The following is a 25,754-nucleotide window of genomic DNA, read 5'->3' as shown; positions in this document are numbered from 1 at the left end:
GCAGCTGGGTGTCGGGTTATGAGGTTTCTCTGAAGGGAAGTTGAGCCAGACAGACCAGGGCTGAGCATCTAACTACATCTACTGGTGGTGTCTGCACATTTCTACATGCCAACCTGCTTCACAACACTGCCAGCAAGATCTCAGAACCTGGCGATGCGTAAAGCTAATCTGTTCTACATGGAAATAAAGAGTAGGTGAAACGAATCTACGCTTGAAATAGGATGTTGGTTTTTGGAATTATGACCCACCAGTGCCTTTCCAATGGCAGCCCTGTGCCGAATAAGGAGCTTTGCAAACAGAGGAAATCTGCTCCCGGGAATAACATTTGGCTGCCAGGAAGTTAGAATATTAACGCCCCAAAACCCTGGAAACGTATGCTTTTGCCAGGATGTTGAACTGGAAACGATGGCTGCAGGAGGCTTCCAGTGAGAAAGGTGCCCAGGATCACAGAGCTGGCTGAGGACACATTAAAGCTGCCTTCCTGTCCAGTGGGAAGTGGGGTGAATGGTCACCTGGTGGAGCTGTGTCCCAGATAGCACTGCTGGGCGTCACCTCAGTGTTGAGTGTTTAACGAGAACCTTTCGTGTACCCTCCCCTAGTGCAGCCTGTGGGCTGGGACATGCAGAAAGGAAGTCTTCTCAAGGCCATCAGGCCTCTCACACAGATCCTCCTTGGCATTGTACTGCACTCACCCAGGCAGTTGTGCACAAAAACCATACACAACAAAAACTATTCTGTCAGCTGCTATAGGACTTACCTTCTCCCCTAAGCTGCACCTCATGCAGGTTTATGCAGTATTTTAATGTTCTTGGTTTTTGTCCAGTTTCAGATTGGATGTTATTTGCTTATGGTAGCGGTATGGTTGCATATACTACTGCATGATTAGAAGTACCAGTACTAGGGTCGTTTGGAACCTATTTCATGGTGAGAGGTGCTAAGTGTGTGTATTACAACACTTAGTTTGATTCTCACTCAGTGGTTGACCAGTACTTTGGGTTGCGTTGTGCACTGTTCCCTGTGGTTCTACACCGTCTTCTGGGTATCCTGGGGTAGGGCCCTCTCCATCCATCCTCTTGTCTGCGGGTTTCCTCGGGGTCCACTGGGAAGGGTCCTGATTTCCACAAACTCCAACCACTGCTCCATCACTATTAGGCATTCGTGGGATTGCCTTTCAATAATCTTTTATCATCATTGGTTAAACGCTTTAAGTTTGTCCCTCCTTGGGACAGTTTTGGTACCATCTTGGCCATCGGCACTGTTACATGGATAACAGCACAACTGTTGATGCTTTCGATTGCGAAAAAACGTATTTTTCCTTTTGTCTCTCTTCTTCGTGCTCATGGCAGCCGCGGTGCTTTAAAGCGGCTCACTTATGTCAACTGCGCTACTTTTCATTTTCAATTTATGTGGCAAGAAAGGTCCGGTTAGGAATTTACAACGTTAATAGCTCTAACTCGAGCATACTTGGGACCCGTTGTATTGCAAATGCTTGTTAGTATATGGTTTGGCGCCCCTCTAGGGCCCGGTGTATTTTACGCTGTTTCTGCCGGTTATTTTGTGTACATACTATGTGTAGATGTCTGCAGAGGGAGACACACCAATGCTACTCCAGTAGTAGTACTGTGATAAAGTGTCCTTTCTTGCAACACTTGGGTGGTTCTTTTTACTGTCTGACCTTGAGACCCTCACAGCTCCTTGAGACCCTCACAGGTGAGTAGCTGCGCTTTACAAATACTGATTGATTGATGGTGTAATGGCAAGTGCTTTACACTCCTCCTGGGTAAGCTTTAGCCCTGGCTTCCTAGGAACACTCTGGCACATGTTACCACCTTAGGGTCTCTCCCAATTGCTCAATGTTCTGCAAACCTTTGGCCGGATTGGCTCATGCCCTGGCACCACCGCGGGCAGCAGAACAGGGACATTTCAAGCCGGACTGCCCCAAGCAAAGGTAGTTGAATCTACGTGGAGATGTGGGCAGTTCTCTCAACCGCTGGGTGTCCACACGCAGGGACGTGTTGGAGTGATATTTTTGTATCTAGGGTGTCAAAAGACTATGCCTGTCACAGGACAGCTGGGTCTAGGGTGGCTGGGGTCTAGACCAGGCACAGGGTGGGCTGGGGTCTAGGACAGTCCAAGGACAGCTGGGTCTAGGGTGGCTGGGGTCTAGGACAGGCACAGGGCGGCTGGGTCTAGGGTGGCCGGGGTCTAGGACAGGCACAGGGCGGCTGGGTCTAGGGTGGCCGGGGTCTAGGACAGGCACAGGGCGGCTGGGTCTAGGGTGGCCGGGGTCTAGGACAGGCACAGGGCGGCTGGGTCTAGGGTGGCCGGGGTCTAGGACAGGCACAGGGCGGCTCGGTCTAGGGTGGCCGGGGTCTAGGACAGGCACAGGGCGGCTGGGTCTAGGGTGGCCGGGGTCTTGGCCAGGCACAGGGCGGCTGGGTCTAGGGTGGCCGGGTTCTAGGACAGGCACAGGGCGGCTGGGTCTAGGGTGGCTGGGGTCTTGGCCAGGCACAGGGCAGCTGGGTCTAGGACAGGCACAAGGTGGCAGGGGTCTAGGACAGGCACAGGGCGGCTGGGTCTAGGGTGGCTGGGGTCTAGGACAGGCACAGGGCGGCTGGGTCTAGGGTGGCCGGGGTCTAGGACAGGCACAGGGTGGGCTGGGTCTAGGACAGGCACAGGGTGGGCTGGGTCTAGGACAGGCACAGGGTGGGCTGGGTCTAGGACAGGCACAGGGTGGGCTGGGTCTAGGACAGGCACAGGGTGGGCTGGGTCTAGGACAGGCACAGGGTGGGCTGGGTCTAGGACAGGCACAGGGTGGGCTGGGTCTAGGACAGGCACAGGGTGGGCTGGGTCTAGGACAGGCACAGGGTGGGCTGGGTCTAGGACAGGCACAGGGTGGGCTGGGTCTAGGACAGGCACAGGGTGGGCTGGGTCTAGGACAGGCACAGGGTGGGCTGGGTCTAGGACAGGCACAGGGTGGGCTGGGTCTAGGACAGGCACAAGGTGGCCGGGGTCTAGGACAGGCACAGGGCGGCTGGGTCTAGGGTGGCTGGGGTCTAGGACAGTCCAAGGACAGCTGGGTCTAGGGTGGCTGGGGTCTTGGCCAGGCACAGGGCAGCTGGGTCTAGGGTGGCCGGGGTCTTGGCCAGGCACAGGGCAGCTGGGTCTAGGGTGGCCGGGGTCTTGGCCAGGCACAGGGCAGCTGGGTCTAGGGTGGCCGGGGTCTTGGCCAGGCACAGGGCAGCTGGGTCTAGGGTGGCCGGGGTCTTGGCCAGGCACAGGGCAGCTGGGTCTAGGGTGGCTGGGGTCTTGGCCAGGCACAGGGCAGCTGGGTCTAGGGTGGCCGGGGTCTAGGACAGGCACAGGGCGGCTCGGTCTAGGGTGGCCGGGGTCTAGGACAGGCACAGGGCAGCTGGGTCTAGGGTGGCCGGGGTCTAGGACAGGCACAGGGCGGCTGGGTCTAGGGTGGCCGGGGTCTAGGACAGGCACAGGGCGGCTCGGTCTAGGGTGGCCGGGGTCTAGGACAGGCACAGGGCGGCTCGGTCTAGGGTGGCCGGGGTCTAGGACAGGCACAGGGCGGCTGGGTCTAGGGTGGCCGGGGTCTTGGCCAGGCACAGGGCAGCTGGGTCTAGGGTGGCCGGGTTCTAGGACAGGCACAGGGCGGCTGGGTCTAGGGTGGCTGGGGTCTTGGCCAGGCACAGGGCGGCTGGGTCTAGGGTGGCCGGGGTCTAGGACAGGCACAAGGTGGCAGGGGTCTAGGACAGGCACAGGGCGGCTGGGTCTAGGGTGGCTGGGGTCTAGGACAGGCACAGGGCGGCTGGGTCTAGGGTGGCCGGGTTCTAGGACAGGCACAGGGCGGCTCGGTCTAGGGTGGCCGGGGTCTAGGACAGGCGCAGGGCGGCTCGGTCTAGGACAGGCACAGGGTGGGCTGGGTCTAGGACAGGCACAGGGTGGGCTGGGTCTAGGACAGGCACAGGGTGGGCTGGGTCTAGGACAGGCACAGGGTGGGCTGGGTCTAGGACAGGCACAGGGTGGGCTGGGTCTAGGACAGGCACAGGGTGGGCTGGGTCTAGGACAGGCACAGGGTGGGCTGGGTCTAGGACAGGCACAGGGTGGGCTGGGTCTAGGACAGGCACAGGGTGGGCTGGGTCTAGGACAGGCACAGGGTGGGCTGGGTCTAGGACAGGCACAGGGTGGGCTGGGTCTAGGACAGGCACAGGGTGGGCTGGGTCTAGGACAGGCACAGGGTGGGCTGGGTCTAGGACAGGCACAGGGCGGCTGGGTCTAGAACAGGCACAGGGCGGCTGGGTCTAGGACAGGCACAGGGCGGCTGGGTCTAGGACAGGCACAAGGTGGCCGGGGTCTAGGACAGGCACAGGGCGGCTGGGTCTAGGGTGGCTGGGGTCTAGGACAGTCCAAGGACAGCTGGGTCTAGGGTGGCTGGGGTCTTGGCCAGGCACAGGGCAGCTGGGTCTAGGGTGGCCGGGGTCTTGGCTAGGCACAGGGCAGCTGGGTCTAGGGTGGCCGGGGTCTAGGACAGGCACAGGGCAGCTGGGTCTAGGGTGGCCGGGGTCTAGGACAGGCACAGGGCAGCTGGGTCTAGGGTGGCCGGGGTCTAGGACAGGCACAGGGCAGCTGGGTCTAGGGTGGCCGGGGTCTAGGACAGGCACAGGGCAGCTGGGTCTAGGGTGGCCGGGGTCTAGGACAGGCACAGGGCAGCTGGGTGTAGGGTGGCCGGGGTCTAGGACAGGCACAGGGCGGCTGGGTCTAGGGTGGCTGGGGTCTAGGACAGTCCAAGGACAGCTGGGTCTAGGGTGGCCGGGGTCTAGGACAGGCACAGGGCAGCTGGGTCTAGGGTGGCCGGGGTCTAGGACAGGCACAGGGCGGCTGGGTCTAGGGTGGCCGGGGTCTAGGACAGGCACAGGGCGGCTGGGTCTAGGGTGGCCGGGGTCTAGGACAGGCACAGGGCGGCTGGGTCTAGGGTGGCCGGGGTCTAGGACAGGCACAGGGCGGCTGGGTCTAGGGTGGCCGGGGTCTAGGACAGGCACAGGGCAGCTGGGTCTAGGGTGGCCGGGGTCTAGGACAGGCACAGGGCAGCTGGGTCTAGGGTGGCCGGGGTCTAGGACAGGCACAGGGCAGCTGGGTCTAGGGTGGCCGGGGTCTAGGACAGGCACAGGGCGGCTGGGTCTAGGGTGGCCGGGGTCTAGGACAGGCACAGGGCGGCTGGATCTAGGGTGGCCGGGGTCTAGGACAGGCACAGGGCGGCTCGGTCTAGGGTGGCCGGGGTCTAGGACAGGCACAGGGCGGCTGGGTCTAGGGTGGCCGGGGTCTAGGACAGGCACAGGGCGGCTGGGTCTAGGGTGGCCGGGGTCTAGGACAGGCACAGGGCGGCTGGGTCTAGGGTGGCCGGGGTCTAGGACAGGCACAGGGCAGCTGGGTCTAGGGTGGCCGGGGTCTAGGACAGGCACAGGGCAGATGGGTCTAGGGTGGCCGGGGTCTAGGACAGGCACAGGGCAGCTGGGTCTAGGGTGGCCGGGGTCTAGGACAGGCACAGGGCAGCTGGGTCTAGGGTGGCCGGGGTCTAGGACAGGCACAGGGCAGCTGGGTCTAGGGTGGCCGGGGTCTAGGACAGGCACAGGGCGGCTGGGTCTAGGGTGGCCGGGGTCTAGGACAGGCACAGGGCGGCTGGATCTAGGGTGGCCGGGGTCTAGGACAGGCACAGGGCGGCTGGGTCTAGGGTGGCCGGGGTCTAGGACAGGCACAGGGCAGCTGGGTCTAGGGTGGCCGGGGTCTAGGACAGGCACAGGGCAGCTGGGTCTAGGGTGGCCGGGGTCTAGGACAGGCACAGGGCAGCTGGGTCTAGGGTGGCCGGGGTCTAGGACAGGCACAGGGCGGCTCGGTCTAGGGTGGCCGGGGTCTAGGACAGGCACAGGGCGGCTCGGTCTAGGGTGGCCGGGGTCTAGGACAGGCACAGGGCAGCTGGGTCTAGGGTGGCCGGGGTCTAGGACAGGCACAGGGCAGCTGGGTCTAGGGTGGCCGGGGTCTAGGACAGGCACAGGGCAGCTGGGTCTAGGGTGGCCGGGGTCTAGGACAGGCACAGGGCGGCTGGGTCTAGGGTGGCTGGGGTCTAGGACAGGCACAGGGTGGGCTGGGTCTAGGACAGGCACAGGGTGGGCTGGGTCTAGGACAGGCACAGGGTGGCCGGGGTCTAGGACAGGCACAGGGCAGCTGGGTCTAGGGTGGCCGGGGTCTAGGACAGGCACAGGGCGGCTGGGTCTAGGGTGGCCGGGGTCTAGGACAGGCACAGGGCGGCTGGGTCTAGGGTGGCTGGGGTCTAGGACAGGCACAGGGTGGGCTGGGTCTAGGACAGGCACAGGGTGGGCTGGGTCTAGGACAGGCACAGGGTGGGCTGGGTCTAGGACAGGCACAGGGTGGGCTGGGTCTAGGACAGGCACAGGGTGGGCTGGGTCTAGGACAGGCACAGGGTGGGCTGAGTCTAGGACAGGCACAGGGTGGGCTGGGTCTAGGACAGGCACAGGGCGGCTGGGTCTAGGACAGGCACAAGGTGGCCGGGGTCTAGGACAGGCACAAGGTGGCCGGGGTCTAGGACAGGCACAGGGCGGCTGGGTCTAGGGTGGCTGGGGTCTAGGACAGTCCAAGGACAGCTGGGTCTAGGGTGGCTGGGGTCTTGGCCAGGCACAGGGCAGCTGGGTCTAGGGTGGCCGGGGTCTTGGCTAGGCACAGGGCAGCTGGGTCTAGGGTGGCTGGGGTCTAGGACAGTCCATGGACAGCTGGGTCTAGGGTGGCCGGGGTCTAGGACAGGCACAGGGCAGCTGGGTCTAGGGTGGCCGGGGTCTAGGACAGGCACAGGGCGGCTGGGTCTAGGGTGGCCGGGGTCTAGGACAGGCACAGGGCGGCTGGGTCTAGGGTGGCCGGGGTCTAGGACAGGCACAGGGCAGCTGGGTCTAGGGTGGCCGGGGTCTAGGACAGGCACAGGGCGGCTGGGTCTAGGGTGGCCGGGGTCTAGGACAGGCACAGGGCAGCTGGGTCTAGGGTGGCCGGGGTCTAGGACAGGCACAGGGCGGCTGGGTCTAGGGTGGCCGGGGTCTAGGACAGGCACAGGGCGGCTGGGTCTAGGGTGGCCGGGGTCTAGGACAGGCACAGGGCGGCTGGGTCTAGGGTGGCCGGGGTCTAGGACAGGCACAGGGCAGCTGGGTCTAGGGTGGCCGGGGTCTAGGACAGGCACAGGGCAGCTGGGTCTAGGGTGGCCGGGGTCTAGGACAGGCACAGGGCGGCTGGGTCTAGGGTGGCTGGGGTCTAGGACAGTCCAAGGACAGCTGGGTCTAGGGTGGCCGGGGTCTAGGACAGGCACAGGGCGGCTGGGTCTAGGGTGGCCGGGGTCTAGGACAGGCACAGGGCGGCTGGGTCTAGGGTGGCCGGGGTCTAGGACAGGCACAGGGCGGCTGGGTCTAGGGTGGCCGGGGTCTAGGACAGGCACAGGGCGGCTCGGTCTAGGGTGGCCGGGGTCTAGGACAGGCACAGGGCGGCTGGGTCTAGGGTGGCCGGGGTCTAGGACAGGCACAGGGCGGCTGGGTCTAGGGTGGCCGGGGTCTAGGACAGGCACAGGGCAGCTGGGTCTAGGGTGGCCGGGGTCTAGGACAGGCACAGGGCAGCTGGGTCTAGGGTGGCCGGGGTCTAGGACAGGCACAGGGCAGCTGGGTCTAGGGTGGCCGGGGTCTAGGACAGGCACAGGGCAGCTGGGTCTAGGGTGGCCGGGGTCTAAGACAGGCACAGGGCGGCTGGATCTAGGGTGGCCGGGGTCTAGGACAGGCACAGGGCAGCTGGGTCTAGGGTGGCTGGGGTCTAGGACAGGCACAGGGCAGCTGGGTCTAGGGTGGCCGGGGTCTAGGACAGGCACAGGGCAGCTGGGTCTAGGGTGGCCGGGTTCTAGGACAGGCACAGGGCGGCTGGGTCTAGGGCGGCTCGGTCTAGGGTGGCCGGGGTCTAGGACAGGCACAGGGCGGCTGGGTCTAGGGTGGCCGGGGTCTAAGACAGGCACAGGGCGGCTGGGTCTAGGGTGGCCGGGGACTAGGACAGGCACAGGGCAGCTGGGTCTAGGGTGGCTGGGGTCTAGGACAGTCCAAGGACAGCTGGGTCTAGGGTGGCCGGGGTCTAGGACAGGCACAGGGCAGCTGGGTCTAGGGTGGCCGGGGTCTAGGACAGGCACAGGGCAGCTGGGTCTAGGGTGGCTGGGGTCTAGGACAGTCCAAGGACAGCTGGGTCTAGGGTGGCCGGGGTCTAGGACAGGCACAGGGCAGCTGGGTCTAGGGTGGCCGGGGTCTAGGACAGGCACAGGGCGGCTGGGTCTAGGGTGGCCGGGGTCTAGGACAGGCACAGGGCAGCTGGGTCTAGGGTGGCCGGGGTCTAGGACAGGCACAGGGCAGCTGGGTCTAGGGTGGCCGGGGTCTAGGACAGGCACAGGGCAGCTGGGTCTAGGGTGGCCGGGGTCTAGGACAGGCACAGGGCAGCTGGGTCTAGGGTGGCCGGGGTCTAAGACAGGCACAGGGCGGCTGGATCTAGGGTGGCCGGGGTCTAGGACAGGCACAGGGCAGCTGGGTCTAGGGTGGCCGGGGTCTAGGACAGGCACAGGGCGGCTCGGTCTAGGGTGGCCGGGGTCTAGGACAGGCACAGGGCAGCTGGGTGTAGGGTGGCCGGGGTCTAGGACAGGCACAGGGCGGCTGGGTCTAGGGTGGCCGGGGTCTAGGACAGGCACAGGGCAGCTGGGTCTAGGGTGGCGGGGGTCTAGGACAGGCACAGGGCAGCTGGGTCTAGGGTGGCCGGGGTCTAGGACAGTCCAAGTACAGCTGGGTCTAGGGTGGCGGGGGTCTAGGACAGGCACAGGGCAGCTGGGTCTAGGGTGGCCGGGGTCTAGGACAGGCACAGGGCAGCTGGGTCTAGGGTGGCCGGGGTCTAGGACAGTCCAAGGACAGCTGGGTCTAGGGTGGCCGGGGTCTAGGACAGGCACAGGGCGGCTGGGTCTAGGGTGGCCGGGGTCTAGGACAGTCCAAGGACGGCTGGGTCTAGGGTGGCCGGGGTCTAGGACAGGCACAGGGCGGCTGGGTCTAGGGTGGCCGGGGTCTAGGACAGTCCAAGGACAGCTGGGTCTAGGGTGGCCGGGGTCTAGGACAGGCACAGGGCAGCTGGGTCTAGGGTGGCCGGGGTCTAGGACAGGCACAGGGCAGCTGGGTCTAGGGTGGCCGGGGTCTAAGACAGGCACAGGGCGGCTGGGTCTAGGGTGGCCGGGGTCTAAGACAGGCACAGGGCGGCTGGGTCTAGGGTGGCCGGGGTCTAGGACAGGCACAGGGCAGCTGGGTCTAGGGTGGCGGGGGTCTAGGACAGGCACAGGGCAGCTGGGTCTAGGGTGGCCGGGGTCTAGGACAGGCACAGGGCGGCTGGGTCTAGGGTGGCCGGGGTCTAGGACAGTCCAAGGACAGCTGGGTCTAGGGTGGCCGGGGTCTAGGACAGGCACAGGGCAGCTGGGTCTAGGGTGGCAGGGGTCTAGGACAGTCAGAGAACAGCTGGGTCTAGGGTGGCCGGGGTCTAGGACAGGCACAGGGCGGCTGGGTCTAGGGTGGCCGGGGTCTTGGCCAGGCACAGGGCAGCTGGGTCTAGGGTGGCCGGGGTCTAGGACAGGCACAGGGCGGCTGGGTCTAGGGTGGCCGGGGTCTAGGACAGGCACAGGGCAGCTGGGTCTAGGGTGGCCGGGGTCTAGGACAGGCACAGGGCGGCTGGGTCTAGGGTGGCCGGGGTCTAGGACAGGCACAGGGCGGCTGGGTCTAGGGTGGCCGGGGTCTAGGACAGGCACAGGGCGGCTGGGTCTAGGGTGGCCGGGGTCTAGGACAGGCACAGGGTGGGCTGGGTCTAGGACAGGCACAGGGTGGGCTGGGTCTAGGACAGGCACAGGGTGGGCTGGGTCTAGGACAGGCACAGGGCAGCTGGGTCTAGGGTGGCCGGGGTCTAGGACAGGCACAGGGTGGGCTGGGTCTAGGACAGGCACAGGGTGGGCTGGGTCTAGGACAGGCACAGGGCAGCTGGGTCTAGGGTGGCCGGGGTCTAGGACAGGCACAGGGTGGGCTGGGTCTAGGACAGGCACAGGGTGGGCTGGGTCTAGGACAGGCACAGGGTGGGCTGGGTCTAGGACAGGCACAGGGTGGGCTGGGTCTAGGACAGGCACAGGGTGGGCTGGGTCTAGGACAGGCACAAGGTGGCCAGGGTCTAGGACAGGCACAGGGCAGCTGGGTCTAGGGTGGCCGGGGTCTTGGCCAGGCACAGGGCAGCTGGGTCTAGGGTGGCTGGGGTCTAGGACAGGCACAAGGTGGCCGGGGTCTAGGACAGTCCAAGGACAGCTGGGTCTAGGGTGGCTGGGGTCTAGGACAGGCACAGGGCAGCTGGGTCTAGGGTGGCCGGGGTCTAGGACAGGCACAGGGCAGCTGGGTCTAGGGTGGCCGGGGTCTAGGACAGGCACAGGGTGGGCTGGGTCTAGGACAGGCACAAGGTGGCCAGGGTCTAGGACAGGCACAGGGCAGCTGGGTCTAGGGTGGCCGGGGTCTTGGCCAGGCACAGGGCAGCTGGGTCTAGGGTGGCTGGGGTCTAGGACAGGCACAAGGTGGCCGGGGTCTAGGACAGTCCAAGGACAGCTGGGTCTAGGGTGGCTGGGGTCTAGGACAGGCACAGGGCGGCTGGGTCTAGGGTGGCCGGGGTCTAGGACAGGCACAAGGTGGCCGGGGTCTAGGACAGTCCAAGGACAGCTGGGTCTAGGGTGGCTGGGGTCTAGGACAGGCACAGGGCAGCTGGGTCTAGGGTGGCTGGGGTCTAGGACAGGCACAGGGCGGCTGGGTCTAGGGTGGCCGGGGTCTAGGACAGGCACAGGGCAGCTGGGTGTAGGGTGGCCGGGGTCTAGGACAGTCCAAGGACAGCTGGGTCTAGGGTGGCCGGGGTCTAGGACAGGCACAGGGCGGCTCGGTCTAGGGTGGCCGGGGTCTAAGACAGGCACAGGGCGGCTGGATCTAGGGTGGCCGGGGTCTAGGACAGGCACAGGGCGGCTCGGTCTAGGGTGGCCGGGGTCTAGGACAGGCACAGGGCAGCTGGGTCTAGGGTGGCGGGGGTCTAGGACAGGCACAGGGCAGCTGGGTCTAGGGTGGCCGGGGTCTAGGACAGGCACAGGGCAGCTGGGTCTAGGGTGGCAGGGGTCTAGGACAGGCACAGGGCGGCTGGGTCTAGGGTGGCCGGGGTCTAGGACAGGCACAGGGCGGCTGGGTCTAGGGTGGCCGGGGTCTAGGACAGGCACAGGGCAGCTGGGTCTAGGGTGGCCGGGGTCTTGGCCAGGCACAGGGCAGCTGGGTCTAGGGTGGCCGGGGTCTAGGACAGGCACAGGGCAGCTGGGTCTAGGGTGGCCGGGGTCTAGGACAGGCACAGGGCAGCTGGGTCTAGGGTGGCCGGGGTCTTGGACAGGCACAGGGCAGCTGGGTCTAGGGTGGCCGGGGTCTAGGACAGGCACAGGGCAGCTGGGTGTAGGGCGGCCGGGGTCTAGGACAGGCACAGGGCAGCTGGGTCTAGGGTGGCAGGGGTCTAGGACAGGCACAGGGCAGCTGGGTCTAGGGTGGCAGGGGTCTAGGACAGGCACAGGGCGGCTGGGTCTAGGGTGGCCGGGGTCTAGGACAGGCACAGGGCAGCTGGGTCTAGGGTGGCCGGGGTCTAGGACAGGCACAAGGTGGCCGGGGTCTAGGACAGGCACAGGGCAGCTGGGTCTAGGGTGGCCGGGGTCTAGGACAGGCACAAGGTGGCCGGGGTCTAGGCCACTCAAGATCATACAGGGAGCAGAGAACTGCCCAGATTCTGTGAAACTGAGAACTGCCGGACCGTAGGGAGCAGAGAACCGCCCGGAATTTAATAGCCACATATAGGATAGGACTCGTGACGTCACTGGAGGCGTATGAAGTTGTTTCACAAACACCTGGATGGTGCAGACTGGTGATTGCTCGAGTCTCTCCTGGAACCTTGTACTGTGGGTTGGGGCAGTGGAGTAACAAGGGTCCCCGCGGTACGGGGTGACCAGGCGTCCCGGATTTGCTGGGGCAGTCCCGGATTTCACCTGCTGTCCTGGTGGATTTTAGAGAGGGTCGAAAACGGTGGGAGGGGACTTTGTTTTCCAAAGCAGAGAGTGGCCGTTGTTATACGGAAGCAGCTTAATTAACCGGCTTATTACTGGCTTAAAAGGAGCATTTGATTGATGTTCTTAGCGCCTCTTGTGTAAGTCTGCGCTGATGGGCGCTATCATTCTGCGCTCGGTGAAGTAAAACCGTCTGTTTTTGGCTTTTAAATTCTGGTCACCCTATGTGGGGGGGCTCTAGGGGGCCCCCTCAGCACTGTGCACTGCGGCGGGACCATGACTGAGTCCCCGGGGGGGGGGGGGGATGGGGGTGCTCAGCACTGTGGGGGGGCAGCACTATGGCAGGACCCCTAAGTTCCCTTTGGCCGCTGGGTTGGGGCAGATGAGATCACCAGGCCCCCTCCCTATGCACGCGGCGGGATGAAGCCCCCCAGGACAGAGGGTCACCCCAGGGTCTCAGGTCGAGGCCGGACACAGGATCTTCTGAGCACCGAAGGAAATCAACGTTTCAACAAAGTTGCTTTTCTCATTACAGAGGAAGCGCTTGTTGCATTTCACGTCCCCGGAAGGATCCGGAGTTAAAGGCCCCCCCCCCCCCCCCCCCGACCTTGGCACACACGTGTCCACTCCACTTCCAAGCGCAGCAAACGCGCAAAGGTCTGAGCAGGAAAGGGAGTGGAGGGACAGACAAGCATTGGCAAAGCCAAGAGGTCTGGCTTTCATGTCAGTGTGTCAATCACAGCTACAGCAGGTGCACACGCATCTCATGCCCAGGGCCCGGACACCGAGGTGGACGCCCACCCTGGAGCACTGAACTACAAACAAGCATTTGCAACGCAACGGGTCTCGCGTTAAACCTACAAGCGTTGTAAACTCCTAACCGGACATTTCTTGCCACAAACTGATCATGGAAAGTAAAAAAGTTTCACATATGCGAGCCGATGGTCGCCTGAGCGTGGAGACACCAGAAAAGGAAACAGAAGTTTGCTTGCAGTGAAATAGATCAGCAAAAGTGCAAATATCCATGTAACAGGGTCGATGTCATGCAGAGCGCTCGACTGCTGCCCAGCGAGATCCCACTGCACAGGAAATGAAAGATAAAGTAGTCCAGAAACCAGCTGAAAACACGGAGCCTCGTATGTTTTCAGGGGCTGGTCGCTGCTCTCAAGGAGGGTTAACCACCGGAAAAGGTATGACGCACCCTTCCACTACACGTCACTGCACCAGGTCACTGCAAGTCACCTCCATGTTAGGCCCTCCTAGCCCAGAGGACAGGGTGCAGGTCCCTGTGTGTGAGGGCACCCCAGCATAAGCAGAGGTGCACCTGTGAACTTCAGTGCCAGTGCACTGGACTTTGTAAGTGCGGGAAGCCGTTCCACCTGTGTACTGGCCACAGGTCACACCTGTGGTTCAGCTACAAAATAACTCTGAACCTGGGCATGTTTTGTATCAGACATGTCGGAATCACCCAATGCTAATGCCAGTATTGGTAGCATGATTCCATGCACTCAGGGGTCTTTAGAGGACCCCCCTAGTATTGCTTCGACCAGTCTTTCAGAGTTTGCGGGTCCCCACCTCTTCTGGTTCTCCACTAGTCAGGGGCGTTTGTTTCTTCTCAGTGACCCAGATCCCCCTAGAATGCTCTTGAAGCAGAGGTTCCCCCCCAGGCCGCTCCTTTCTGTTTTGCTTTCACACATTTCATTTTGAGGGTCGAGCGCGCGCAAGCGCTCTGGACCATGTTGTAATCCCTCTATGGGTTCTAATCACGCCCGTCACTTTCATTAGTTCGTGGGCTTGCATTTTAAAAATCGATTGATTTCATTAGTGGAAGGCATGGGTGCATGCACCTTTTCACGCAGGCTGCAATGGCGGCCTGCAGACACAGTTTGCATGGGCTGCCACAGGTCGCATAACACACGCTGCAGCCCATGGGGGACCTCTGGTGTACCAATGGCCTGGGGACCCAAGTACCATATACCAGGGTCTTGTATGGGGCACCAGTATGCCAATTGTGGGGTGTAAAGGGTACCAAACCAACCAAATTTAGAGGAGAGAGCACAATACACTGGGGTCCTGGTTAGCAGAATCCGAGTTAAACAAACTAAACATACTGATAGACAAAAAGTGGGGATGACCATGCCAGAAAGAGGGACTTTCCTAGAACAGATGTAACAGAACAAGAGAGCACGGGCTACAGGAAGTGACGGATGTAACAAGAGTGCACAGGCTACAGGAAGTGACGAATGTAACAAGAGAGCAAGGGCTACAGGAAGTGACCAATGTAACAAGAGAGCAAGGGCTACAGGAAGTGACCAATGTAACAAGAGAGCAAGGGCTACAGGAAGTGACCAATGTAACAAGAGTACACAGGCTCCAGGAAGTGAAGGATCTAACAAGAGAGCACGGGCTACAGGAAGTGACAGATGTAACAAGAGTACACAGGCTCCAGGAAGTGAAGGATCTAACAAGAGAACACGTGCTACAGGAAGTGAAGGATCTAACAAGAGAATAAGGGCTACAGGAAGTGAAGGATCTAACAAGAGAATAAGGGCTACAGGAAGTGAAGGATCCAACAAGAGAGCAAGGGCTACAGAAAGTGACGGATGTGACAAGAGAGCACGGCTACAGGAAGTGACAGATGTAACAAGAGTGCACGGGCTACAGGAAGTGACGGATGTAACAAAAGGGAGCAGCATCTCTCTCTCTCTCTCTCTCGCAAGAAAACACACACGGATAGTGCTAACAACAAAGGAAAAGAAGTAGTTCCGTAAACGTAAGTGGAAGGATACAAGGAATACGAAAACCCAAGCTGGTAAAGAGGGCATACTCCAGGTGATGGAAGAAAAGCCATTGAATAGGCAACCACATGAGCGACAAAAAAGTCAACCAATGATAAGCAATGGTCTGACCAAAAAGCAACTACACGTAATGATACTGTCCAAAATATTTCTTTCAACAACAGACTGTTAAGGTTCCCAGTAGATGGTCCTTGGAAAAGAAAGTCACTCACCTGCCTCAAGAGACCGTTCCTTACTAACCCACCCAACCAAGAGCAGCACACAAGCAACACACAGTCCTAAAAAGGTCCCCAGCAAAAGAAACAGTACAGGCCCCTCTACAAATTTACATCAGGGCAGTCCCCTAAGCCACTCTTCACTGGCCTTTATCCACCCTACCCTGACCCAGCCACCCTCCACTGGCGTTTATCCACCCTACCCTGACCAAGCCACTCTCCACTGGCCTTTATCCACCCTACCCTGACCCAGCCACTCTCCACAGGCCTTCATCCACCCTACCCTGACCCAGCCACCCTCCACTGGCCTTTATCCACCCTACCGTTTCCCAGCCACTCTCCACTGGCCTTTATCCACCCTACCCTGACCCAGCCACTCTCCACAGGCCTTCATCCACCCTACCCTGACCCAGCCACCCTCCACTGGCCTTTATCCACCCTACCGTTTCCCAGCCACTCTCCACTGGCCTTCATCCACCCTACCCTGACCCAGCCACCCTCCACTGGCCTTTATCCACCCTACTGTTTCCCAGCCACTCTCCACTGGCCTTTATCCACCCTACCCTGACCCAGCCACTCTCCACTGGCCTTTATCCACCCTACCCTGACCCAGCCACCCTACCCTGACTCAACCACTCTCCATTGGCCTTTATCCACCCTACCCTGACCCAGCCACCCTCTACTGGCCTTTATCCACCCTACCCTGACCCAGCCACCCCCCCACTGGCCTTCATCCACCCTACCCTGACCCAGCCACTCTCCACTGGCCTTTATCCACACTACCCTGACCCAGCCACTCTCCACTGGCCTTTATCCACCCTCCCGTGACCCAGCCACTCTCCACTGGCCTTCATCCACCCTACCGTGACCCAGCCACTCTCCACAGGCCTTCATCCACCCTACCCTGACCCAGCCACCCTCCACTGGCCTTTATCCACCCTACCCTGACCCAGCCACCCTCCACTGGCCTTCATCCACCCTACCCTGACCCAGCCACCCTCCACTGGCTTTATCCACCCTACCCTGACCCAGCCACCCTCCACTGGCTTTATCTTCCCGCACTGCACCAGCCACTCTCCACTGGTCTTTATCCACCCTACCCTTACCCAGCCACTCTCCACTGGCCTTTATCCACCCTACCCTGCCCCAGCCACTCTCCATGGACCTTTATCTTCCTTGCACTGCCCCAGCCACTCCCCACTGGCCTTTATCCACCATACCCTGACCCAGCCACGCTCCACTGGCCTTTATCCACCCTACCCTGACCCAGCCACCCTCCACTGGCCTTCATCCACCCTACCCTGACCCAGCCACCCTCCACTGGCCTTCATCCACCCTACCCTGACCCAGCCACTCTCCACTGGCTTTATACACCCTACCCTGACCCAGCCACCCTCCACTGGCGTTATCATCCCTGCACTGCCCCAGCCACTCTCCATAGGCCTTCATTCACCCTACCCTGACCCAGCCACCCTCCACTGGCTTTATCTTCCTGCACTGCCCCAGCCACTCTCCATGCACCTTTATCTTCCCGCACTGCCCTAGCCACTCTCCACTGGCCTTTATCCACCCTACCCTGACCCAGCCACTCTCCACAGGCCTTCATCCACCCTACCCTGACCCAGCCACTCTCCACAGGCCTTCATCCACCCTACCCTGACCCAGCCACCTTCCACTGGCCTTTATCCACCCTACCCTGACCCAGCCACCCTTCACTGGCCTTCATCCACCCTACCCTGACCCAGCCACCCTCCACTGGCCTTTATCCACACTACCCTGACGCAGCCACTCTCCACTGGCTTTATCCACCCTACCCTGACCCAGCCACCCTCCACTGGCGTTATCATCCCTGCACTGCCCCAGCCACACTCCATGGACCTTTATCTACCCGCACTGCCCCAGCCACTCTCCACTGGTCTTTATCTACCCTAACCCAGCCACTCTCCACTGGCCTTTAGCCACCCTACCCTGACCCAGCCACTCTCCACGGACCTTTATCTTCCTTGCACTACCCCAGCCACTCCCCACTGGCCTTTATCCACCCTACCCTGACCCAGCCACCCTCCACTGGCTTTATTATCCCTGCACTGCCCCAGCCACTCCCCACTGGCCTTTATCCACCCTACCCTGACCCAGCCACCCTCCACTGGCTTTATTATCCCTGCACTGCCCCAGCCACTCTCCAATGGCCTTTATCCACCCTACCCTGACCCAGCCACTCTCCACTTGCCTTCAGCCACCCGCACTGCCCCAGCCACTCTCCATGGACCTTTATCTACCCACACTGCCCCAGCCACTCTCCATGAGCCTTTATCCACCATGCACTGGAAAAGCCACTCTCCACTGGCCTTTATTCACTTGCAGATCCCCAAGCTACTCTCGAATGGCCTTTAACCACGCTACACTGTCCCAGTCACTCCCCACTGGCCTTTATCCACCCTGCAATGCCCCAGCCACTCTCCACTGCTCCCCATCTGACAGAGTGGTGGGAGGGCAGTCTTTGCACAACAAAGAAACTACAGATTTAGTAACAGGCACAAAATGGAACATTCTCAAATGGAAGAGGGTGGACTTCCTGCTCAACCAAGGCAGAGGGCATGCGAGGCAGAGGGCACGCAAGGCAGGGGGTGGCATCATCAAGATTCCAATACCAATTTCAAGAAAAAATAGGTTTTACTGATCAAAAACAGAGCACATGTGGAAAACATCTTAAACTGTTGATTACAAGAGTGGGGGTAAACAGAAGAGGAGTTGCAATGCACCCCAAAACCCAACCACAGACCCCCACCCCGTCTAGAACAAAAGTAGCCATTTACAAAAACATTTCAAAACACTTATTTCTACACTAATAATTTACTTACAAATAAACATCTTAAAAAAGATATCCTTCATTGCGGATAATAAAAGTACTGTTCACCAACAAGTAGTCGATACAAGAGGTCAGCCTGTGTAAACACCCCCTGCCTCGTCTGCAGGCGCGCAGGGGTGAGCGGGCATGAAGCCGGCGTTGGCTAGCCAACTTGGCACTGGGTACAAAGCCACTGGCGCCCACCGATCCCCCTAGGTGCAGGGTCTCACCAGAAACAGACAATGCTCTGGGGTACAATGGACAAGACCCACAGTGCAAGGACTGGACAATTTGTGTTCTGAGCTACAAGGGGGTCCTGCCTTCTAACCCCCATGTCAGTTTCTTGCAAGATTCCCCGCTTTCAGGTACCCACAGATATCACTGCACCCATTCTTGTATGAGGCACCTCTGCCCACCCATGCCAGCTCCTGCAAGATCCCCGCTCCCAGCCACCCACGTACCCCACTGCACCCAGTCTTGTATGAGGCACCTCTGCCCACCCATGCCAGCTCCTGCAAGATCCCTGCACCCAGGCACCCAAGGATCCACTGCACCCAGTATTGTATGAGGCACCTCTGCCCACCCATGCCAGCTCCTGCAAGATCCCCGCTCCCAGCCACCCACGTACCCCACTGCACCCCGTCTTGTATGAGGCACCTCTGCCCACCCATGCCAGCTCCTGCAAGATCCCTGCACCCAGGCACCCAACGATCCACTGCACCCAGTATTGTATGAGGCACCTCTGCCCACCCATGCCAGCTCCTGCAAGATCCCCGCTCCCAGCCACCCACGGACCCCACTGCACCCAGCCTTGAATAAGCCACAGTGGCCCTCTGCCTGCCCGCCAGGTCCTGCAAGATCTTTAGCTTTCATTCACCCACAGGCATAGTGGCCATCCCTACTAGTACCACTGCTTTCGTCACTCACGGTTCCTGCCATGTGCCCACCACTGCCACATTCCTTGCTCCCATTCAGGAACCTTATACCTACTCCTGCCAGATCACGGACACCCAAAGACAATGTGGCCTCCCCTGCCAGCTGCTTTCAGAGTAATTTGAATCAAAAACCAATGCGTAGAGAATGGCAAGAGTCCACTGGGTGAAGCAAGGAGTTCCGCCTCGACTCTAATGGATGATGGATAGAAGCTCCTGCATGGCAGGGTACTTTTACAATATTCAACCCCCAAGTTGTCAACAAGATGTGCCAAGAATATCACTATATTCAAGTCTTCAAGCCCCTAGAAGCGGAGAGTCATGGCACCCTCCAACCATGGCAAATTGAGCAAGTTCCAAAAGCGCCCCCAGTTCGCAAGCCGTCCATCGGTGTTGCACCCACAGGTATTAGAAGGCATTGCAGGTGCACACTCCCCTCAAGGGGCGGAGGTCGCGTACCTAGACGTACACTGCAGTCTTGGAGATCATTGAACCATCGTTCTGCGACTCCATGTCATCATCCAAGTAGGCGTCATGAGGGATGTGGGGTCTCAGCTGCAGCATGGGTCCCACCTCGTTGAAGCGCTCTTCATCTTCTTCCAAGAGGTAGAAATTCTGCTTCTCGTCATCCTCGTCGTCAGCATGAGTGCGCGGCATCTCCTCTGTGGGTCGTGGGGCTCCCTGCAGGGGCTTGTCCAGCTCAGAGTCCTCACGGTAGGCAAACTCCTGGGAAGGGGCCCCATTGCCAAAGACGCGAGTCTTGGGCGTATAGGATCCCTTGTCTTTGGTCTTCCGGCTTCTGAAGAAGACGAAGAAGAGGATGACGCCGACAAGTGCGAGGAGCAGGAGTGCGCCGATAATGCCACCGATGATGGCTCCGGTGCGGTCCGCCTCCTGGGCCAGGGCTCGCTCTGGATAAAAGAAACACAGGTGTTGGTAGATGCTTCCAGAGTCACTTTAAGAGCAAATTCACAGGCAATCCATGCACAAGTCAAAGAGTACGCGTTGAGGTGGAGATGCAGGAGCCACCCCACAAAGCCCTGGCTGCATGTCCACCACTGCTGTAGGTGGAGGGGAGCATTGGGGACCATGTGCAGTCGAAGATATTGGCTAACCAGGAGAGTACGGTAAGAGCATTTAACAGTACATCGCCTACCGCCTCAAACACAGCTTGCCATTGTGTGCTGGTGTGCGCTGAGGTGAATGTGTGTGAGAATCTGTGTGTGTTCCTAACCATATCTAAACAGGGCCACCATGGCAAGAGACGCGTGGTGTATGCTCAACGAAGCCTCTTACAAGGAGGGTTGCACGGTCAAGGAAGTCCCTTCACAAGTGTATGTTCTCGTACGGTGTAAGCTCAGGGAAGTCTTGTTGCAAGGGGTGTGGTAAGGAGGCGTTGTCATAAGTCATGTGGTGTTTACACAAGGATGCCTTGTAAAGAGCGGTGTGTGGTGTGTACTTAAGGACGTCTTGTCATGGGCATGGGGTAGACTTCTCAAGGAGGGTGTAGTATATAGTAGCAGAAGCCCTGTCACAGGGGGTGATGTATGCTCAAGGACGCCTTGTAAAGAGCGGTGTGTGGTGTGTACTTAAGGACGTCTTGTCATGGGCATGGGGTAGACTTCTCAAGGAGGGTGTAGTTTATAGTTGCAGAAGGCCTGTCACAAGGGGCGATGTATGCTCAAGGATGCCTTCTCACGAGGGGTGCAGTGTATATACCCATCACAAGCGGTGTAATGTATATCCAAGGAAGTCTCGTCAGAAAAGGGTGTGGTATGCAGTGGCGTAGCGTGGGTTGTCAGCACCCGGGGCAAGGCAAGTAATATGCGCCCCCTAATCCGGGGCAAGGCAAGTAATTTGCGCCCCCTAACCCGTGGATTTTAGCACTCGAGTCTCTTCCAAGATGTTGCGCCCGGTGCGGCCGACCCCCCACGCTACGCCACTGGTGGTATGTATTCAAGAATGCCTTGCAACGAGCGGGTGTGTTATGTTTATTAAAGGGACAGTCATAAGTGTGGGGCATACACTTGTCACAAGGAGTGCCCTTATTGCACAAAGGAGCCTTGGCACAATTATTGCAGTCTATGCTAAAAGGGGTGTGGTTTATACTCAAGGGTACCTGTCACGAGAGGTGCACTGAATACTAAGCCCTGTCATGACAGGTGTTGTACAGTCCAGGAAGTCTTGTCATGAAGGGTTTGGTGCATACTAAACAAGCTTTGTCATCACAGGTTTGGGGTAAACTCAAGAAAGGCTCGTCATGACAGGGTGGGGTATACTCAAGGAGGCCTTGTCACGTGGGGTCTGGTGTACATTGAAGGAAGCCTCGTCACGTGATGTGTGGTGAATACTCAAGGAGGCCTTGTCATGACAGGTGTGGTGTATACTCAAGTAAGCCTGGTCATGACAGGTGTGGCTCATACTCAAGGAAGCCTTGTCATGACAGGTGTGGGTCATACTCAAGGAAGCCTTGTCACAAGGTGTGTGGTGTATACTCAAGGAGGCCATGTCACAAGGTGTGTGGTGTATACTCAAGGAAGCCTCGTCATGACAGGAGGGGTGCACACTCAAGGAAGCCTCGTCATGAGAGGTGTGGTGTATACTCAAGGAGGCCTTGTCACGAGGTGTGTGGTGTATACTCAAGGAAGCCTTGTCATGACAGGTCTGGTGTATACTCAAGGAGGCCTTGTCATGACAGGTGTGGTGTACACTCAAGGAGGCGTCGTCATGAGTAGTGTCTTAAATACTCAAGGAGGCGTGGTCATGACAGGTGTGGTGTATACTCAAGGTAGCCTCGTCACGAGGGGTGTGGTTAATACTCTAGGAAGCCTTGCCATCACAGGTGTGGTGCACATTCAACGAGGCCTTGTCACGAGGTGTGTGGTGTATACTCTAGGAGGACATGTCACGAGGGCTGTGGTGTATACTCAAGGAGGCCATGTCACGAGAGCTGTGGTGTATACTCAAGAAGGCCATGTCACGAGGTGTGTGGAGTATACTCAAGGAGGCCATGTCACGAGGTGTGTGGTGTATACTCAAGGAGGCCATGTCACGAGGTGTGTGGTGTATACTCAAGGAGGCCATGTCACGAGGTGTGTGGTGTATACTCAAGGAGGCCATGTCACGAGGTGTGTGGTGTATACTCAAGGAGGCCATGTCACGAGGTGTGTGGTGTATACTCAAGGCCATGTCACGTGGTGTGTGGTGTATACTCAAGGAGGCCATGTCACGAGGTGTGTGGTGTATATTCAAGGCCATGTCACGTGGTGTGTGGTGTATACTCAAGGAAGCCTTGTCACGAGGGCTGTGGTGTATACTCAAAGACCTACACCACACAGAACCACTCTGACCCCTGGTGACAGGGTTGCCCTCCTGGCTGCCCGGGTGGGACATGTGTCTGTTGGGTTTTGAGGCACTGCCTGTCACCTCTTCTGTGGTACAGTGAGAGGCCTTGGGGTGCCACCTTCCTCATTCAAGCCCTCAAAGGAAACTCTCAACCCCTCCAGCACCCCCTCTTTAAACTACAAGGGTCTGTGCTTTGGAGTTTGGCAACTCTGCTCATTTAAACACGCCGATGCGGTTTGAAAAGTGTACCCCAACTTCCTGTTCCCCCGATGTGTTGTGTGCCCTGAATACACCACTGTGGTGGAGGAGATGGCAGCGAAGACCTGGCTGAAGCAGGGCTCAAGGAAGCAGAAAGAGGGGTGCAGGGGACCCCCTGAAGGGAAGGGGGGTGGGGGGAGACAGCGCGAAGCAAGTGAAGAGACTGGACTGATCGGAGAGAAAAGGTGCAGCACAGGGACAACAGACGTGTGATCCTGGACATCTGAATGTCAAAGATTGTGCAAGCCTCCCACCACACCAACATTTTTTTTTTTTTTTTTTTTTTTTTTTTTTTAGAGTGCCGGGGTTCTGGTGGGAATCCTGCATCTCCAGGGACCCCAGTGGGCTCCCCCAGGGCATCCTACAGCTTCAGAGACCCTGGTGGGTACCCCAGGGCTTCCTGCAGCTCCAGGGAAGCCGGTGGGCTCCCCCAGGCCTTCCTGCAGCTCCAGGGACCCCACCGGGCTCCCCTGAGCTTCCTGCAGCTCCAGGGACCCTGGTGGGTTCCCCTGAGATTCCTGCAGCTCCAGGGACCCCAGTGGGCTCCCCCAGAGCTTCCTGCAGCTCCGGGGACCCTGGTGGGTTCCCCTGCGATTCCTGCAGCTCCAGGGACCCCAGTGGGCTTCCCCCAGGGCTTCCTGCAGCTCCGGGGACCCTGGTGGGTTCCCCTGACTTACTGCAGTTCCAGGGAGGGACCCCGGTGAGCTCCCCCTGAGCTTCCTGCAGCTCCAGGGACCCCGGTGGGCTCCCCCTGAGCGTCCTGCAGCACCAGGGACCCCGGTGAGCTCTCTGTAGACACCCCCATCTGCAGAAGTCATCCCGGCTCAGACAGCCACTCAGAAGATGATGCATAGACAGCATTGGGGTGCGCTGCGTTCGCTGCGTCCTTGGAGCAGAAGCGGCCACGTGTCGGTGCCAATCTGTCCACGCCTCGTTAGCCAAGAAGACCCTGCCCACCCTGCGCAAAGGGGGGGCGAGGAGGGGAGCAGGGGGTGCTGTGGGGCTGTAAGTAGGTCAGCCATCCTCCCATCACTGCGGATTCACAAAGACGAGCTCCGTGTCCCGGGGCAGCTGAAGCCCGGTGATGAGATGCAGGAGGCGGACCAGGAGTCTTGGCCAAGAATGGACCCCAGACCGCTGTAGGAAAGAACCGCTTGCGACTGTGGTACCCCACAGGGTGGATGCGCCCTAGCGGTGGAGGCAGTTTGTGGTGGTGGTGGTACCCTTCACGGTGGATGTGCCCTAGCGGTGGAGGCACCCTGCGTGGTGGTGCCCTACACAGTGGTTGTGTCCTAGCAGTGGAAGCACCCCAGTGGTGGTGGAATCCTACACTGTGACTGTCCTAGCGGTGGAGACACCCTACGTGGTGGTGCTGCCCTACACAGTGATTATGTCCTAGAGGTGGAGGCAGTTTGTGGTGGTACCCTTCACGGTGGATGTGCCCTAGCGGTGGAGGCACCCTACGTGGTGGTGCCCTACACAGTGGTTGTGTCCTAGCGGTGGAGGCACCCCCAGTGGTGGTGGTATCCTACACAGTGACTGTCCTAGCGGTGGAGACACCTATGTGGTGGTGGTATCCTCACAGTGACTGTCCTAGCGGTGGAGGCACCCCAGTGGTGGTGCTGCCCTACACAGTGATTATGTCCTAGCAGTGGAGGCACCTATGTGGTAGTGGTATTCTCACAGTGACTGTCCTAGCAGTGGAGGCACCCCAGTGGTGGTGGTGCCCTACACAGTGGCTGTGTCCTAGCGGTGGAGGCACCCTGCGTGGTGGTACCCTACACAGTGATTATGTCCTTGCGGAGGAGGCACCCTATGTGATGGTGGTATCCTACACAGTGACTGTGTCCTAGCGGTGGAGGCACCCTGCGTGGTGGTGGTACCCTACACAGCGACTGTGTCCTAGTGGTGGAGACAACCTATGTGGTATTCGTACCCTGGCAATGGCTGCACCTCAGAAGTGATGCCGCTCCGTGCAGTGGAGCCCTACCTCCAGTAAACACCCTTTGTGTTGCTATGTGTGAGGTGGTACCCTATGGAGCAATGTTACCTTGGCAGTGGCAACACCTTATGTGTTGTTGCCTCCCTAACAGTATTGGTGCCCAAATTGTGTTGGTAACTTGGCAATGGTGTCACCCTTAAACTATAAGGAAGGGTTTCCCACATGTACCTATGTTCAGGAGAAGGGGTGGCCTTGTAAACTCATTGTGCTTTGCGATAAAGAGAATATTTTAAAATATAAACCTTTTGGTGTCTATGTTTCGAAATCACTTCTTGCCTTCCCATGTAGGCCTCTCTAAACTGAATTAATATGAATGGTAGTGGTCACTGACATGAAAAGTGCTCAATTATTGATTTCAATGCATTGTACACGAAGGCGGCCCTGACCCTTGTTCGGTGTTAAGGCCGCTGCAGGTTGGTCCTGAAGAAGGTGTCTTATGAGAGGAGTAGCCGCCGAAACATGTCTAAACCGTTTTCAGGCTCTGACAGCAACCAAGAGTGACTAAAGAATGAGTGCAGTCAAGGGTTGGTGGCAGTGTTTGATAAAGACCATGAATTTTAATTTCTTGATTGTGAATGTGTATTTCAGATATTGAAATATTTATTGAACATTCAATGATTTGTAGAGGAAAATAAAAATGTTGGAAAGGGATGTGAGAAAGAATAAATGATGTGAATTTATTTGCCGTATAATGTGTCAGTAATCTGATGTGAAGGGATGCAATAATAGAAGCAACAGAGGTTGCGAGGTGGGATTTATGTTTGCTGCCGGGGTCACCTGCACAGTAGCGGTGCCTTTTTGTTGTATGCTATGGGGGGTAGGGCCTTATGCCACAGCAGTACCTTGAGCACTGGTGGCACCTTCTGTGTGGGTGCTATCCTAGCTGTGGTGGCAGAACAGCATTGGTGGTATCCTGTGTGACTCTGGTGCCCTACGCAGCACCCAGGCTGTAGTAGCACCCCATGTGTTGTATGCCATTTGGGGCAGGTACCCTATGCAGCAGTGGCAGCACTTTATACGTTTCTCACTATGCTGCAGTTGTACCTTGGCAATGCCAGCGCCCAATATGTTGCCCACTATGTGCCGGTGGTACCCTATGTCACACTGGCACCTTGGTAGTGGTGGCAACTTGTGTTGCTTGCTATGCAGGAGTGGTACCCTATGCAGCAGTTGTAACCTGAGGGGAG

At 59.1% G+C, this 25,754-nt stretch overlaps 1 protein-coding gene across 3 annotated transcripts in view; it reads right to left on the bottom strand.

Moving 5' to 3' along the window:
* Positions 1 to 25,754, bottom strand: part of LOC138246689 (nectin-2-like) — a 265,485-nt gene that overhangs the window by 129,896 nt on the left and 109,835 nt on the right. Inside the window, exon 6 of one of the 3 annotated variants that reach the window (XM_069201459.1) lies at positions 17,837 to 19,873. The exons of the other annotated variants lie outside the window; for them this stretch is intronic. Coding sequence (XP_069057560.1) covers positions 19,422 to 19,873 — 452 coding nt within the window. The 3' untranslated portion in view covers positions 17,837 to 19,421. Of the gene's footprint in view, positions 1 to 17,836; positions 19,874 to 25,754 lie in introns of those variants that run through there. 3 annotated transcript variants of the gene reach the window in all.

This window comes from Pleurodeles waltl, chromosome 7, assembly GCF_031143425.1.
Source record: "Pleurodeles waltl isolate 20211129_DDA chromosome 7, aPleWal1.hap1.20221129, whole genome shotgun sequence".
Classification (NCBI taxonomy): domain Eukaryota; kingdom Metazoa; phylum Chordata; class Amphibia; order Caudata; family Salamandridae; genus Pleurodeles; species Pleurodeles waltl.
The sequence above is the reverse complement of the archived record's forward strand: the minus strand, read 5'-3'. Positions and strand labels throughout refer to the sequence as shown.